The sequence below is a fragment of the Salvelinus namaycush genome, unplaced genomic scaffold, assembly GCF_016432855.1.
Source record: "Salvelinus namaycush isolate Seneca unplaced genomic scaffold, SaNama_1.0 Scaffold2659, whole genome shotgun sequence".
NCBI lineage: Eukaryota > Metazoa > Chordata > Actinopteri > Salmoniformes > Salmonidae > Salvelinus > Salvelinus namaycush.
The window spans coordinates 16,273-34,695 of NW_024059518.1; the positions used below are offsets into that span (position 1 = coordinate 16,273).

The 18,423-nt window shown below is 43.7% G+C and overlaps 1 protein-coding gene across 1 annotated transcript; it reads right to left on the minus strand.

Annotated features, from left to right (window-relative positions):
- Positions 1-2,317: 2,317 nt before the first annotated feature.
- LOC120039356 (A-kinase anchor protein 13-like) lies at positions 2,318-12,934 on the minus strand (the record flags this gene model as incomplete). The annotated part of the gene is made up of 5 exons (XM_038984786.1): positions 2,318-3,021; positions 4,300-4,597; positions 9,664-10,122; positions 12,697-12,702; positions 12,884-12,934. Coding segments are annotated over 5 exons (864 nt in total), but the record flags the coding sequence as incomplete, so codon positions are not given.
- Between the last annotated feature and the right edge of the window lie 5,489 nt (positions 12,935-18,423).

An 18,423-nucleotide genomic window follows, 5' to 3' on the forward strand; every position in this document is an offset into this window, starting at 1 on the left:
CTAGACCTGCTCATTTAAAAACCATTCAGATTCTATGTTATTCCATAGAGCATAGACAGACTCCTAGACCTGCTCATTTAAAAACCATTCAGATTCTATGTTATTCCATAGAGCATAGACAGACTCCTAGACCTGCTCATTTAAAAACCATTCAGATTCTATGTTATTCCATAGAGCATAGACAGACTCCTAGACCTGCTCATTTAAAAACCATTCAGATTCTATGTTATTCCATAGAGCATAGACAGACTCCTAGACCTGCTCATTTAAAAACCATTCAGATTCTATGTTATTCCATACAGAGCATAGACAGACCCCTAGACCTGCTCATTTAAAAACCATTCAGATTCTATGTTATTCCATAGAGCATAGACAGACTCCTAGACCTGCTCATTTAAAAACCATTCAGATTCTATGTTATTCCATAGAGCATAGACAGACTCCTAGACCTGCTCATTTAAAACCCATTCAGATTCTATGTTATTCCATAGAGGATATACAGACTCCTAGACCTGCTCATTTAAAACCATTCAGATTCTATGTCATTCCATTCAGAGCATAGACAGACTCCTAGACCTGCTCATTTAAAACCATTCAGATTCTATGTTATTCCATACAGAGCATAGACAGACTCCTAGACCTGCTCATTTAAAACCATTCAGATTCTATGTCATTCCATTCAGAGCATAGACAGACTCCTAGACCTGCTCATTTAAAAACCATTCAGATTCTATGTTATTCCATAGAGCATAGACAGACTCCTAGACCTGCTCATTTAAAAACCATTCAGATTCTATGTTATTCCATAGAGCATAGACAGACTCCTAGACCTGCTCATTTAAAACCATTCAGATTCTATGTCATTCCATAGAGCATAGACAGACTCCTAGACCTGCTCATTTAAAACCCATTCAGATTCTATGTTATTCCATAGAGGATAGACAGACTCCTAGACCTGCTCATTTAAAACCATTCAGATTCTATGTCATTCCATAGAGCATAGACAGACTCCTAGACCTGCTCATTTAAAACCCATTCAGATTCTATGTTATTCCATAGAGGATAGACAGACTCCTAGACCTGCTCATTTAAAACCATTCAGATTCTATGTTATTCCATACAGAGCATAGACAGACTCCTAGACCTGCTCATTTAAAACCATTCAGATTCTATGTCATTCCATAGAGCATAGACAGACTCCTAGACCTGCTCATTTAAAACCATTCAGATTCTATGTCATTCCATAGAGCATAGACAGACTCCTAGACCTGCTCATTTAAAAACCATTCAGATTCTATGTTATTCCATGGAGCATATACAGACTCCTAGACCTGCTCATTTAAAACCATTCAGATTCTATGTTATTCCATACAGAGGATATACAGACTCCTAGACCTGCTCATTTAAAAACCATTCTGATTCTATGTTATTCCATAGAGCATAGACAGACTCCTAGACCTGCTCATTTAAAACCATTCAGATTCTATGTTATTCCATAGAGCATATACAGACTCCTAGACCTGATCATTTAAAACCCTTCAGATTCTATGTTATTCCATAGAGCATATACAGACTCCTAGACCTGCTCATTTAAAACCATTCAGATTCTATGTTATTCCATAGAGCATAGACAGACTCCTAGACCTGCTCATTTAAAAACCATTCAGATTCTATGTTATTCCATAGAGCATAGACAGACTCCTAGACCTGCTCATTTAAAAACCATTCAGATTCTATGTTATTCCATAGAGCATAGACAGACTCCTAGACCTGCTCATTTAAAACCATTCAGATTCTATGTCATTCCACAGAGCATATACAGACTCCTAGACCTGCTCATTTAAAAACCATTCAGATTCTATGTTATTCCATACAGAGCATAGACAGACTCCTAGACCTGCTCATTTAAAAACCATTCAGATTCTATGTTATTCCATAGAGCATAGACAGACTCCTAGACCTGCTCATTTAAGACCCATTCAGATTCTATGTCATTCCATACAGAGCATAGACAGACTCCTAGACCTGCTCATTTAAGACCCATTCAGATTCTATGTCATTCCATACAGAGGATAGACAGACTCCTAGACCTGCTCATTTAAAACCATTCAGATTCTATGTTATTCCATAGAGCATAGACAGACTCCTAGACCTGCTCATTTAAAAACCATTCAGATTCTATGTTATTCCATAGAGCATAGACAGACTCCTAGACCTGCTCATTTAAAAACCATTCAGATTCCATGTTATTCCATAGAGCATAGACAGACTCCTAGACCTGCTCATTTAAAAACCATTCAGATTCTATGTCATTCCATAGAGCATAGACAGACTCCTAGACCTGCTCATTTAAAAACCATTCAGATTCTATGTTATTCCATAGAGCATAGACAGACTCCTAGACCTGCTCATTTAAAAACCATTCAGATTCTATGTTATTCCATAGAGCATAGACAGACTCCTAGACCTGCTCATTTAAAACCATTCAGATTCTATGTCATTCCATACAGAGGATATACAGACTCCTAGACCTGCTCATTTAAAACCATTCAGATTCTATGTCATTCCATACAGAGGATATACAGACTCCTAGACCTGCTCATTTAAAACCATTCAGAGACGATTACTCTGTAGCTCAAATCACTCTCCATCATCATTGGTTAGGATAATGGTATTGTCTTCATTTAGTCCATCACATACCTACAGTATCTAACATAGAAGCAGTTTCCTTATTGTTATATTTTTTCAGCAGGTAAAAGTCAGGAGCCAATCTGTAGTGAGCACTGAGACAGAACATTGCAGTTGGAGCTTATGACACACACGATGAGAGACCTTCCTATAGGGTGTCAGTTGGGAGTGTTTGTGAGGACGTAGAGGGTTTGACGATGAGGGCACTTTGGCAACTTGGCCTTCCATTCAGCTGGTGAGAGGGACGTTGCATTGACATCGGAGGAGATGAAGAGGGGTCTCCTCAGCAGAAGTAGATCTCTCCATCTATAGGAGGCTCTAGGTGCTGGGTATCTACGAAGACAAACAGAGAAACAGACTACAATCAAACCACTGTTGTATTTACACGGCCTAGTGAAAGTTTACACACCCATTGTACAGTATTCACATTTTGCTGCACAAACATTTTTAAATAATAATTTGATTAAACATTTGATTAAATTGGATCATATTTTCAAGTATTATGTTGGCAGCATCATGTTATGGGTATGCTTGTCATCGGAAAGGACTGGGGAGTTTGTCAGGATCAGAAAAATATGAAGGGAGCAGTCTTCTGAAACCGAACTCTGGGATACATTTGTTGAAGGGTCCTGATGGGTCCAGTCCTGATTTATCTGAAACCTAACTCTGGGATAGAGTTGTTGAGGGGTTCTGATGGGTCCAGTCTCAGTCCTGATTTCTCTGAAACCTAACTCTGGGATAGAGTTGTTGAGGGGTTCTGATGGGTCCAGTCTCAGTCCTGATTTCTCTGAAACCTAACTCTGGGATAGAGTTGTTGAGGGGTCCTGATGGGTCCAGTCTCAGTCCTGATTTCTCTGAAACCTAACTCTGGGATAGAGTTGTTGAGGTGTTCTGACGGGTCCAGTCTCAGTCCTGATTTCTCTGAAACCTAACTCTGGGATAGAGTTGTTGAGGGGTTCTGATGGGTCCAGTCTCAGTCCTGATTTCTCTGAAACCTAACTCTGGGATAGAGTTGTTGAGGGGTCCTGACGGGTCCAGTCTCAGTCCTGATTTCTCTGAAACCTAACTCTGGGATAGAGTTGTTGAGGGGTCCTGACGGGTCCAGTCTCAGTCCTGATTTCTCTGAAACCTAACTCTGGGATAGAGTTGTTGAGGGGTTCTGATGGGTCCAGTCTCATTCCTGATTTAAATTTGCTTGAAAATCAGAGACAAGGTCTGAATATTGCTGTCCATCAATGACTCCCAAATAAATGTACTAAGCTTGAGTAATAATGACAAAAACAATGATTAAATGTCGCCCTAAGAGTAACGCACAGATGGAGGTATCGTATTCAAATTGTTGCCAAAGGTGATTACACCAAGTATTAACTCTCGGTGTGAAGACATAAGCAATAAAGACAACTTAGTTTTTAAATGTGAAATTCATTTGGAAAACCCTCAGATCCCAGCCCCAGCACATAAAGATATGGCACTGTAGTAGAACTGCCCACAGACCCAACAGCCAATAACTGGACTGGATTGTGGTCTCAACAACATTCTAACGCTTTATTTTAACTGTAGTGTAGTTACACCTGCTGACTGTCCTCCCTGTCTCAACACTGTAGCGTTTACCTGGTGACTGCGTACCCTGATCCTTCTTCTTCTTCTTGTCCTTCTTGTTCTGGCTCCTGTCTTTAGCCAGCTGCAGCAGTCTGTTAGGTATCTGGTTCTGACTGTCTACACTATGGGCCTTTAGGGCCGGGGCCTCAGAGAAAGGGTTTCGGCTCTTCCCTTTTGACGAGGTCGGGGAGTCTTTCCTGGGAGAGGAGGAGAGCTCAGTGGGGTCCATTGGGTCTTTGTCCAGGGAGGTAGAGGAGGGGAAGTGGGAGGAGTCGTCTGAGGTGGAGGAGGGAGTTCTCTGTATCCACCTCTGTTGGAGATGACAGGAGGAATGGTTATGAATAGGGTATTACATTATATTAAACATTATAATAATGTTGTCTGAGTCGGTAAAGCCACCGGGTTTCTTCATGCATCGTGCCGACAGAAACAGACATCTCCCTGGTAAGAAGAAGGACAGGGATGTATGCTTCATGATTAACAACTCATGGTGTAATCATAACAATGTTCAGGAACTCAAGTCCTCAAGTCCTCAAGTCCTCGAGTCCTCGAGTCCTCGAGTCCTCGAGTCCTCGAGTCCTCGAGTCCTCAAGTCCTCAAGTCCTTTTGTTCACCTGACCTAGAATTCCAAACAATCAAATGCCCACCACATTATCTCACAAGAGAATTCTCTTCGATCATAGACACAGCCGTGTATATCACCCCCAAGCAGATACCTCGACGGCCCTCAAGGAAATTCACTGGAAACTAAACTGAAAACCGTATATCCTGAGGCTGCATTTATTGTAGCTGGAGATTTTTAACAAAGCTCATTTGAGAACTAGGCTCCCTAAATGATATCAGCACATTGACTGTATTACATTGACTGTAGCACATTGACTGTTGCATATCGACTGTAGCACGTGGGTTTATTGTAGCAGGAAATTTTAACAAAGCTAATTTGAGAACAAGGCTCCCTAAATTATATCAGCACATCGACTGTAACACATTGACTGTAGCATATCGACTGTAACACATTGACTGTAGCATATCGACTGTAACACATTGACTGTAGCACATTGACTGTAGCACATTGACTGTAGCATATCGACTGTAGCATATCGACTGTAGCATATTGACTGTAGCATATCGACTGTAATACATTGACTGTAGCACATTGACTGTAGCATATCGACTTTAGCATATTGACTGTAGCATATCAACTGTAATACATTGACTGTAGCATATCGACTGTAACACATTGACTGTAGCATATCGACTGTAACACATTGACTGTAGCATATTGACTGTAACACATTGACTGTAGCATATTGACTGTAGCATATCGACTGTAACACATTGACTGTAGCATATTGACTGTAACACATTGACTGTAGCATATTGACTGTAACACATTGACTGTAGCATATTGACTGTAGCACATTGACTGTAGCACATTGACTGTAGCATATCGACTGTAGCATATTGACTGTAGCATATTGACTGTAGCATATCGACTGTAACACATTGACTGTAGCACATTGACTGTAGCATATCGACTGTAGCACATTGACTGTAGCATATCAACTGTAACACATTGACTGTAGCATATTGACTGTAGCATATCGACTGTAACACATTGACTGTAGCATATCGACTGTAACACATTGACTGTAGCACATTGACTGTAGCATATCGACTGTAGCACATTGACTGTAGCATATCGACTTTAGCATATTGACTGTAGCATATCAACTGTAATACATTGACTGTAGCATATCGACTGTAACACATTGACTGTAGCATATCGACTGTAACACATTGACTGTAGCATATCGACTGTAACACATTGACTGTAGCACATTGACTGTAGCATATCGACTGTAACACATTGACTGTAGCACATTGACTGTAGCATATCGACTGTAGCACATTGACTGTAGCATATCGACTGTAATACATTGACTGTAGCATATTGACTTTAGCATATTGACTGTAGCATATCAACTGTAATACATTGACTGTAGCATATCGACTGTAGCATATCGACTGTAACACATTGACTGTAGCATATCGACTGTAATACATTGACTGTAGCATATTGACTGTAACACATTGACTGTAGCATATTGACTGTAACACATTGACTGTAGCACATTGACTGTAACACATTGACTGTAGCATATCGACTGTAATACATTGACTGTAACACATTGACTGTAGCATATCGACTGTAATACATTGACTGTAACACATTGACTGTAGCATATCGACTGTAATACATTGACTGTAACACATTGACTGTAGCATATCGACTGTAGCATATCGACTGTAACACATTGACTGTAGCATATCGACTGTAGCATATCGACTGTAACACATTGACTGTAGCATATCGACTGTAACACATTGACTGTAGCACATTGACTGTAGCATATCGACTGTAGCACGCGGGCAATACACTGGACCACTGCTACACTAACTTCCACAACGCATACAAGGCCCTCCCTCGCCCTCCCTTCGGCAAATCCGACCACGACTCCATCTTACTCCTACCATCCTATAGGCAGAAACTCAACCAGGATGTACCCGTGACTAGAACCATTCAACGCTGGTCTGACCAATCGGAATGCACGCTTCAAGATTTTGGGGCGGCAGGTAGCCTAGTGGTTAGAGCGTTGGGTCAGTAACCGAAAGGTTGTTAGATCGAATCCCCGAGCTGAAAATGTACAAATCTGTAGTTCTGCCCCTGAACAAGGCAGTTAACCCACTGTTCCTAGGCCGTCATTGTAAATTAGAATTTGTTCTTCACTGACTTGCCTAGTTAAATAAAGGTTTAATCATTATTTTTTTAATCATAATTAAACAAGCGAAATGTCGGTATAGGGACAAAATGGAGTCGCAGCTCAACGGCTCAGACACGAGAGGTATGTGGCAGGGTCTACAGGCTATGTTACGCTAGGCTAGGTTACTAAATGACTATCGCCCCATAGCACTCACTTCTGTCATCATGAAGTGCTTTGAGAGACTAGTCAAGGATCAAATCCCTTCCACCTTACCTGCCACCCTAGACCCACTTCAGTTTGCATACTGCCCCAGCAGATCCACAGACGATCCAATCGCCATCACACTGCACACTGCCCTATCCCATCTGGACAAGAGGAATACCTATCTAAGAATGCTGTTCATTGACTACAGCTCAGCATTCAACACCATAGTACCCTCCAAGCTCATCATTAAGCTTGAGGCCCTGGGTTTCAACCCTGCCCTGTGCAATTGGGTCCTGGACTTTCTGATGGGCCGCCCCCAGGTGGTGAATGTAGGAAGCAACATTTCCACTTCGCTGATCCTCAACACTGGGGCCCCACAGGGGTGCGTGCTCAGGCCCCTCCTGTACTCCCTGTTCACCCACTGCGTGGCCATGCACGCCTCCAACTCAATCATCAACTTTGCAGACGACACAACAGTAGTGGACTTTATTAACTTCTTAGGGCTAGGCCCCTTTTTTCTCCACTTCCTGTCTGAATGACGTGCCCAAAGTAAACTGCCTGTAGCTCCGGCCCTGAAGCCAGGATATACATATAATTGGTACCATTGGAAAGAAAACACTTTGAAGTTTGTAGAAATGTTAAAATAATGTAGGAGAATAACACAATAGATATGGTAGGAGAAAATCCAAAGAAAAAGTAAAGACAATACATAAAAAATATGATAGATTTTATAGTATAGATATAATAAAGATAGCATTGCATATATAGTATAGTATAGATAATATAGATAGTATAGTATAGATAATATATTACACAAATTATACATATTATAGTACAGATAATATAGATAGCATAGTCAGTATAGATACTATATTATAAATATGATATGTATTATAGTATAGATAATATAGATAGTATAGTATAGATAATATAGATAGTATAGTCAGCATTGATAATATATTATAAATATGATATGTATTATAGTATAGATAATATAGATAGTATAGTCAGTATAGATACTATATTATAAATATGATATGTATTATAGTATAGATAATGTAGATAGTATAGTATAGATCATATATTATAAATATGATATTTATTATAGTATAGATAATATAGATAGTATAGTCAGCATTGATAATATATTATAAATATGATATGTATTATAGTATAGCAAATATAGATAGTATAGTATAGATATTATAAATATGATAGATTGTCACGACTCCGACCGAAGGTGACTCCCCTTCCCGTTCGGGCGGGGCTCGGCGGTCGTCGTCACCGGCCTACTAGCTGCCACTGACTCTTTTTTCCTCCCCCTCCTTATGTGTTTATTTGTTACACCTGTGTTGAGGTGATTTATAATTAGTGGGGCTTTATTAGTCAGCCAGCCCGTACGGTTCTTTGTGCGGGATTGTTCAGCTGTATGTTGGATTCGGGAGTAGATGAACGTTTGTTTGTTTCGTTCAGCAATTGTATTTTGGACTGGGTTTTTTGTCCTCCGTGTAGGGGACATTTGTTTGTTGCACCCAGTGTTAATTCGTGTGGACATTGTTTGCCAGTTGTGCATTAAAAGCACCATATTTGAACTGTCGGTTGTTCCTGCGCTTGACTTCACACCCCCCGACACCCAAAGCGTTACATAGATATTATAGTATATATAGATAGTATAGTATGGCTAGTATAGTATAGATAATATATTATTAATATGATATATATTATTGTACAGATATTATAGTATATATATATATGATATTGATAGTATAGTATGGCTAGTATAGTATAGATAGTATATTATAACTATGATAGATATTATTGTACAGATGTTATAGTATGGATATAATATAGATAGTATAGTATAGATGGTATACTATAAATATGATAGATATTATAGTATAGATATAATATAGATAGTATAGTATAGTTAATTTGATAAATATTATAGTACATATAGTATAGTATAGATATAATATAGATAGTATAGTATAGTTAATATGATAGATATTATAGTATAGATATAATATAGATAGTATAGTATAGTTAATATGATAGATATTATAATATAGATAGTATAGTGGATAGTGTTGATAGTGTAGAATAAAGTTGATGGATATAAAATTATAGATAGTATAGTATAGATAATATAGATAGTATAGCATAGATAATATATTATAAATATGATAGATATTATAGTACATATATTATAGTATAGATAGTACAGATAATATATTATAAATATCACATATAGTATAGTATAGATATGCTATGGATATTATAGTATGGATAGTATAGTTAGATACAATATTATAAATATGATACGATATTATGGTACAGATAGTTTAGTATAGATAATAGTTTGAATAAATATCATAGATATTCTAGCATAAATATTATAGCTTCTTACCTTAGCCATTCTCATGTGTTCTACCCTCTCCATTTCTCTGTGTATGTTTTCTCTGTCTCGATCTAGTTTCTTCTGAGCGTCTCTCAGTCTCTCTAGATCTATCAGATAGTCCTTCTTCTTCCTTTGTAGCGCCACCCTCTCCGTATCTAGCTCCCTGCTCCTCCTCCCCGTCTCCTCTTCCTGTACCAGGAGCTGCACCTCCCTGTCTGTCAGCTGCTGCTCCCGCACCTCCCACTCCCTCTCCCTCCTCCTCTTCTCCTGGTCGTGTGTGGCCTGCTGGCGCTGCAGCGTGGCCAGCTCCTGCCTCTGTTTCTCCAGGCTGCGTTGTTTCTCCTGCTCGATCAGGGAGTTGTGGCGGGAGGAGGGCCGGGAGGAGGAGAAGGAGGTGAGGCGTTCGGGGCGGTTGGTGAGAGCCTGGCGCTGATCCTCAATGAAGCTGTCCTGCTGGACCACCACTGTCTGCAGGGACACAGAGACAGATACACCACTGTCTGCAGGGACACAGAGACAGATACACCACTGTCTGCGGGGACACAGAGACAGATACACCACTGTCTGTGGGGACACAGAGACAGATACACCACTGTCTGTGGGGACACAGAGACAGATACACCACTGTCTGTGGGGACACAGAGACAGATACACCACTGTCTGTGGGGACACAGAGACAGATACACCACTGTCTGTGGGGACACAGAGACAGATACACCACTGTCTGTGGGGACACAGAGACAGATACACCACTGTCTGTGGGGACACAGAGACAGATACACCACTGTCTGTGGGGACACAGAGACAGATATACCACTTTCTGTGGGGACACAGAGACAGATACACCACTGTCTGTGGGGACACAGAGACAGATACACCACTGTCTGTGGGGACACAGAGACAGATACACCACTGTCTGCAGGGACACAGAGACAGATATACCACTGTCTGTGGGGACACAGAGACAGATACACCACTGTCTGTGGGGACACAGAGACAGATACACCACTGTCTGTGGGGACACAGAGACAGATACACCACTGTCTGCAGGGACACAGAGACAGATACACCACTGTCTGCGGGGACACAGAGACAGATACACCACTGTCTGTGGGGACACAGAGACAGATACACCACTGTCTGCAGGGACACAGAGACAGATACACCACTGTCTGCGGGGACACAGAGACAGATACACCACTGTCTGCAGGGACACAGAGACAGATACACCACTGTCTGTGGGGACACAGAGACAGATACACCACTCTCTGTGGGGACACAGAGACAGATACACCACTGTCTGTGGGGACACAGAGACAGATACACCACTGTCTGTGTGGACACAGAGACAGATACACCACTGTCTGTGTGGACACAGAGACAGATACACCACTGTCTGTGGGGACACAGAGACAGATACACCACTGTCTGTGGGGACACAGAGACAGATATACCACTGTCTGCGGGGACACAGAGACAGATACACCACTGTCTGTGGGGACACAGACACAGATACACCACTGTCTGAGGGGACACAGAGACAGATACACCACTGTCTGCAGGGACACAGAGACAGATACACCACTGTCTGTGGGGACACAGAGACAGATACACCACTGTCTGCAGGGACACAGAGACAGATACACCACTGTCTGCGGGGACAGAGAGACAGATACACCACTGTCTGTGGGGACACAGAGACAGATACACCACTGTCTGTGGGGACACAGAGACAGATACACCACTGTCTGTGGGGACACAGAGACAGATACACCACTGTCTGTGGGGACACAGAGACAGATACACCACTGTCTGTGGGGACACAGAGACAGATACACCACTGTCTGTGGGGACACAGAGACAGATACACCACTGTCTGTGGGGACACAGAGACAGATACACCACTGTCTGCAGGGACACAGAGACAGATACACCACTGTCTGTGGGGACACAGAGACAGATACACCACTGTCTGTGGGGACACAGAGACAGATACACCACTGTCTGTGGGGACACAGAGACAGATACACCACTGTCTGTGGGGACACAGAGACAGATACACCACTGTCTGTGGGGACACAGAGACAGATACACCACTGTCTGTGGGGACACAGAGACAGATACACCACTGTCTGCGGGGACACAGAGACAGATACACCACTGTCTGTGGGGACACAGAGACAGATACACCACTGTCTGCAGGGACACAGAGACAGATATACCACTGTCTGTGGGGACACAGAGACAGATACACCACTGTCTGTGGGGACACAGATACACCACTGTCTGTGGGGACACAGAGACAGATACACCACTGTCTGCAGGGACACAGAGACAGATACACCACTGTCTGCGGGGACACAGAGACAGATACACCACTGTCTGCAGGGACACAGAGACAGATACACCACTGTCTGTGGGGACACAGAGACAGATACACCACTGTCTGTGGGGACACAGAGACAGATACACCACTGTCTGTGGGGACACAGAGACAGATACACCACTGTCTGTGGGGACACAGAGACAGATACACCACTGTCTGCGGGGACACAGAGACAGATACACCACTGTCTGCAGGGACACAGATACACCACTGTCTGCGGGGACACAGAGACAGATACACCACTGTCTGCGGGGACACAGAGACAGATACACCACTGTCTGTGGGGACACAGAGACAGATACACCACTGTCTGTGGGGACACAGAGACAGATACACCACTGTCTGTGGGGACACAGAGACAGATACACCACTGTCTGTGGGGACACAGAGACAGATATACCACTGTCTGCAGGGACACAGAGACAGATACACCACTGTCTGCAGGGACACAGAGACAGATACACCACTGTCTGTGGGGACACAGAGACAGATATACCACTGTCTGCAGGGACACAGAGACAGATACACCACTGTCTGCAGGGACACAGAGACAGATACACCACTGTCTGTGGGGACACAGACACAGATACACCACTGTCTGTGGGGACACAGAGACAGATACACCACTGTCTGCAGGGACACAGAGACAGATATACCACTTTCTGCAGGGACACAGAGACAGATACACCACTGTCTGTGGGGACACAGAGACAGATACACTGCACATAAACACATAAACACATAGTCAGACTGAAGTGAAGAGGAGTCATTCAGCTTCTTCTGGTTAAGTACAACACAGCTAGTCCCAAGTCATCAGGAGAGAGGACAGGTGAGGACACTGACCTGCAGGGTGCTGAGCAGGTCATGGAGGTGGCTCACACTGTGGAGGACCTGCTAGAAGACAACAGAGAAGGATCACACTATGAAGGGTTGGAGGACCTGATAGAAGACAACAGAGATGGATCACACTGTGAAGGGTTGGAGGACCTGCTAGAAGATAACAGAGATGGATCACACTATGAAGGGTTGGGGGACCTGATAGAAGACAACAGAGATGGATCACACTGTGAAGGGTTGGGGGAAACTGATAGAAGACAACAGAGATGGATCACACTATGAAGGGTTGGAGGACCTGATAGAAGACAACAGAGATGGATCACACTATGAAGGGTTGGAGGACCTGATAGAAGACAACAGAGATGGATCACACTATGAAGGGTTGGAGGACCTGATAGAAGACAACAGAGATGGATCACACTATGAAGGGTTGGGGAACCTGCTATAAGACAACAGAGATGGATCACACTGTGAAGGGTTGGAGGACCTGATAGAAGACAACAGAGATGGATCACACTGTGAAGGGTTGGAGGACCTGATAGAAGATAACAGAGATGGATCACACTAGGAAGGGTTGGAGGACCTGATAGAAGACACCAGAGATGGATCACACTATGAAGGGTTGGAGGACCTGCTAGAAGACAACAGAGATGGATCACACTATGAAGGGTTGGAGGACCTTCTAGAAGACAACAGAGATGAATCACACTATGAAGGGTTGGAGGACCTGATAGAAGACAACAGAGATGGATCACACTATGAAGGGTTGGGGAACCTGATAGAAGACAACAGAGATGGATCACACTATGAAGGGTTGGAGGACCTGCTAGAAGCCAACAGAGATGGATCACACTATGAAGGGTTGGGGAACCTGATAGAAGACAACAGAGATGGATCACACTGTGAAGGGTTGGAGGACCTGATAGAAGACAACAGAGATGGATCACACTGTGAAGAGTTGGAGGACCTGCTAGAAGACAACAGAGATGGATCACACTATGAAGGGTTGGAGGACCTGATAGAAGACAACAGAGATGGATCACACTGTGAAGGGTTGGAGGACCTGATAGAAGACAACAGAGATGGATCACACTGTGAAGGGTTGGAGGACCTGATAGAAGACAACAGAGATGGATCACACTATGAAGGGTTGGAGGACCTGATAGAAGAAAACAGAGATGGATCACATTATGAAGGGTTGGAGGACCTGATAGAAGACAACAGAGATGGATCACACTATGAAGGGTTGGAGGACCTGATAGAAGACAACAGAGATGGATCACACTATGAAGGGTTGGGGAACCTGATAGAAGACAACAGAGATGGATCACACTATGAAGGGTTGGAGGACCTGATAGAAGACAACAGAGATGGATCACATTATGAAGGGTTGGAGGACCTGATAGAAGACAACAGCGATGGATCACACTATGAAGGGTTGGAGGACCTGATAGAAGACAACAGAGATGGATCACACTGTGAAGGGCTGGAGGACCTGATAGAAGACAACAGAGATGGATCACACTATGAAGGGTTGGAGGACCTGATAGAAGACAACAGAGATGGATCACACTATGAAGGGTTGGAGGACCTGCTATAAGACAACAGAGATGGATCACACTATGAAGGGTTGGGGAACCTGATAGAAGACAACAGAGATGGATCACACTATGAAGGGTTGGAGGTCCTGATAGAAGACAACAGAGATGGATCACACTGTGAAGGGTTGGGGGAACCTGATAGAAGACAACAGAGATGGATCACACTATGAAGGGTTGGAGGACCTGATAGAAGACAACAGAGATGGATCACACTATGAAGGGTTGGAGGACCTGCTATAAGACAACAGAGATGGATCACACTATGAAGGGTTGGAGGACCTGATAGAAGACAACAGAGATGGATCACACTGTGAAGGATTGGGGGAACCTGATAGAAGACAACAGAGATGGATCACACTATGAAGGGTTGGAGGACCTGATAGAAGACAACAGAGATGGATCACACTATGAAGGGTTGGAGGACCTGATAGAAGACAACAGAGATAGATCACACTGTGAAGGGTTGGAGGACCTGATAGAAGACAACAGAGATGGATCACACTATGAAGGGTTGGAGGACCTGATAGAAGATAACAGAGATGGATCACAGTTAACGGTTGGAGGAACCTGATAGAAGACCACCGTGATGGATCACACTATGAAGGGTTGGAGGTCCTGCTAGAAGACAACAGAGATGGATCACACTATGAAGGGTTGGAGGACCTGATAGAAGACAACAGAGATGGATCACACTATGAAGGGTTGGGGAACCTGATAGAAGACAACAGAGATGGATCACACTATGAAGGGTTGGAGGTCCTGATAGAAGACAACAGAGATGGATCACACTGTGAAGGGTTGGGGGAACCTGATAGAAGACAACAGAGATGGATCACACTATGAAGGGTTGGAGGACCTGATAGAAGACAACAGAGATGGATCACACTATGAAGGGTTGGAGGACCTGATAGAAGACAACAGAGATGGATCACACTATGAAGGGTTGGAGGACCTGATAGAAGACAACAGAGATGGATCACACTGTGAAGGGTTGGGGGAACCTGATAGAAGACAACAGAGATGGATCACACTATGAAGGGTTGGAGGACCTGATAGAAGACAACAGAGATGGATCACACTATGAAGGGTTGGAGGACCTGATAGAAGACAACAGAGATAGATCACACTGTGAAGGGTTGGAGGACCTGATAGAAGACAACAGAGATGGATCACACTATGAAGGGTTGGAGGACCTGATAGAAGATAACAGAGATGGATCACACTGAACGGTTGGAGGAACCTGATAGAAGACAACCGTGATGGATCACACTATGAAGGGTTGGAGGTCCTGCTAGAAGACAACAGAGATGGATCACACTATGAAGGGTTGGAGGACCTGATAGAAGACAACAGAGATGGATCACACTATGAAGGGTTGGGGAACCTGATAGAAGACAACAGAGAAGGATCACACTATGAAGGGTTGGAGGACCTGATAGAAGACAACAGAGATGGATCACACTGTGAAGGGTTGGAGGACCTGATAGAAGACAACAGAGATGGATCATACTATGAAGGGTTGGAGGACCTGATAGAAGACAACAGAGATGGATCACACTGTGAAGGGTTGGAGGACCTGATAGAAGACAACAGAGATGGATCACACTATGAAGGGTTGGAGGACCTGATAGAAGACAACAGAGATGGATCACACTAGGAAGGGTTGGAGGACCTGATAGAAGACACCAGAGATGGATCACACTATGAAGGGTTGGAGGACCTGCTAGAAGACAACAGAGATGGATCACACTATGAAGGGTTGGAGGACCTTCTAGAAGACAACAGAGATGAATCACACTATGAAGGGTTGGAGGACCTGATAGAAGACAACAGAGATGGATCACACTATGAAGGGTTGGGGAACCTGATAGAAGACAACAGAGATGGATCACACTATGAAGGGTTGGAGGACCTGCTAGAAGCCAACAGAGATGGATCACACTATGAAGGGTTGGGGAACCTGATAGAAGACAACAGAGATGGATTACACTATGAAGGGTTGGAGGACCTGATAGAAGACAACAGAGATGGATCACACTGTGAAGGGTTGGAGGACCTGCTAGAAGACAACAGAGATGGATCACACTATGAAGGGTTGGAGGACCTGATAGAAGACAACAGAGATGGATCACATTATGAAGGGTTGGAGGACCTGATAGAAGACAACAGTGATGGATCACACTATGAAGGGTTGGAGGACCTGATAGAAGACAACAGAGATGGATCACACTGTGAAGGGCTGGAGGACCTGATAGAAGACAACAGAGATGGATCACACTATGAAGGGTTGGAGGACCTGATAGAAGACAACAGAGATGGATCACACTATGAAGGGTTGGAGGACCTGCTATAAGACAACAGAGATGGATCACACTATGAAGGGTTGGGGAACCTGATAGAAGACAACAGAGATGGATCACACTATGAAGGGTTGGAGGACCTGATAGAAGACAACAGAGATGGATCACACTGTGAAGGGTTGGGGAACCTGATAGAAGACAACAGAGATGGATCACACTATGAAGGGTTGGAGGACCTGATAGAAGACAACAGAGATGGATCACACTATGAAGGGTTGGAGGACCTGATAGAAGACAACAGAGATGGATCACACTATGAAGGGTTGGAGGACCTGATAGAAGACAACAGAGATGGATCACACTATGAAGGGTTGGAGGACCTGATAGAAGACAACAGAGATGGATCACACTATGAAGGGTTGGAGGACCTGATAGAAGACAACAGAGATGGATCACACTATGAAGGGTTGGAGGACCTGATAGAAGACAACAGAGATGGATCACACTATGAAGGGTTGGAGGACCTGATAGAAGACAACAGAGATGGATCACACTATGAAGGGTTGGAGGACCTGATAGAAGACAACAGAGATGGATCACACTATGAAGGGTTGGGGAACCTGATAGAAGACAACAGAGATGGATCACACTATGAAGGGTTGGAGGACCTGATAGAAGACAACAGAGATGGATCACACTGTGAAGGGTTGGAGGACCTGATAGAAGACAACAGAGATGGATCACACTATGAAGGGTTGGAGGACCTGCTAGAAGACAACAGAGATGGATCACACTATGAAGGGTTGGAGGACCTGCTAGAAGACAACAGAGATGGATCACACTATGAAGGGTTGGAGGACCTGATAGAAGACAACAGAGATGGATCACACTGTGAAGGGTTGGAGGACCTGATAGAAGACAACAGAGATGGATCACACTATGAAGGGTTGGAGGACCTGATAGAAGATAACAGAGATGGATCACACTGAACGGTTGGAGGAACCTGATAGAAGACAACCGTGATGGATCACACTATGAAGGGTTGGAGGTCCTGCTAGAAGACAACAGAGATGGATCACACTATGAAGGGTTGGAGGACCTGATAGAAGACAACAGAGATGGATCACACTATGAAGGGTTGGGGAACCTGATAGAAGACAACAGAGATGGATCACACTATGAAGGGTTGGAGGACCTGATAGAAGACAACAGAGATGGATCACACTGTGAAGGGTTGGAGGACCTGATAGAAGACAACAGAGATGGATCACACTATGAAGGGTTGGAGGACCTGATAGAAGACAACAGAGATGGATCACACTATGAAGGGTTGGAGGACCTGATAGAAGACAACAGAGATGGATCACACTGAACGGTTGGAGGAACCTGATAGAAGACAACAGAGATGGATCACACTATGAAGGGTTGGAGGACCTGATAGAAGACAACAGAGATGGATCACACTATGAAGGGTTGGAGGACCTGATAGAAGACAACAGAGATGGATCACACTAGTGAAGGGTTGGAGGACCTGATAGAAGACAACAGAGATGGATCACACTATGAAGGGTGGGGAACTGATAGAAGACAACAGAGATGGATCACACTATGAAGGGTTGGGGAACCTGATAGAAGACAACAGAGA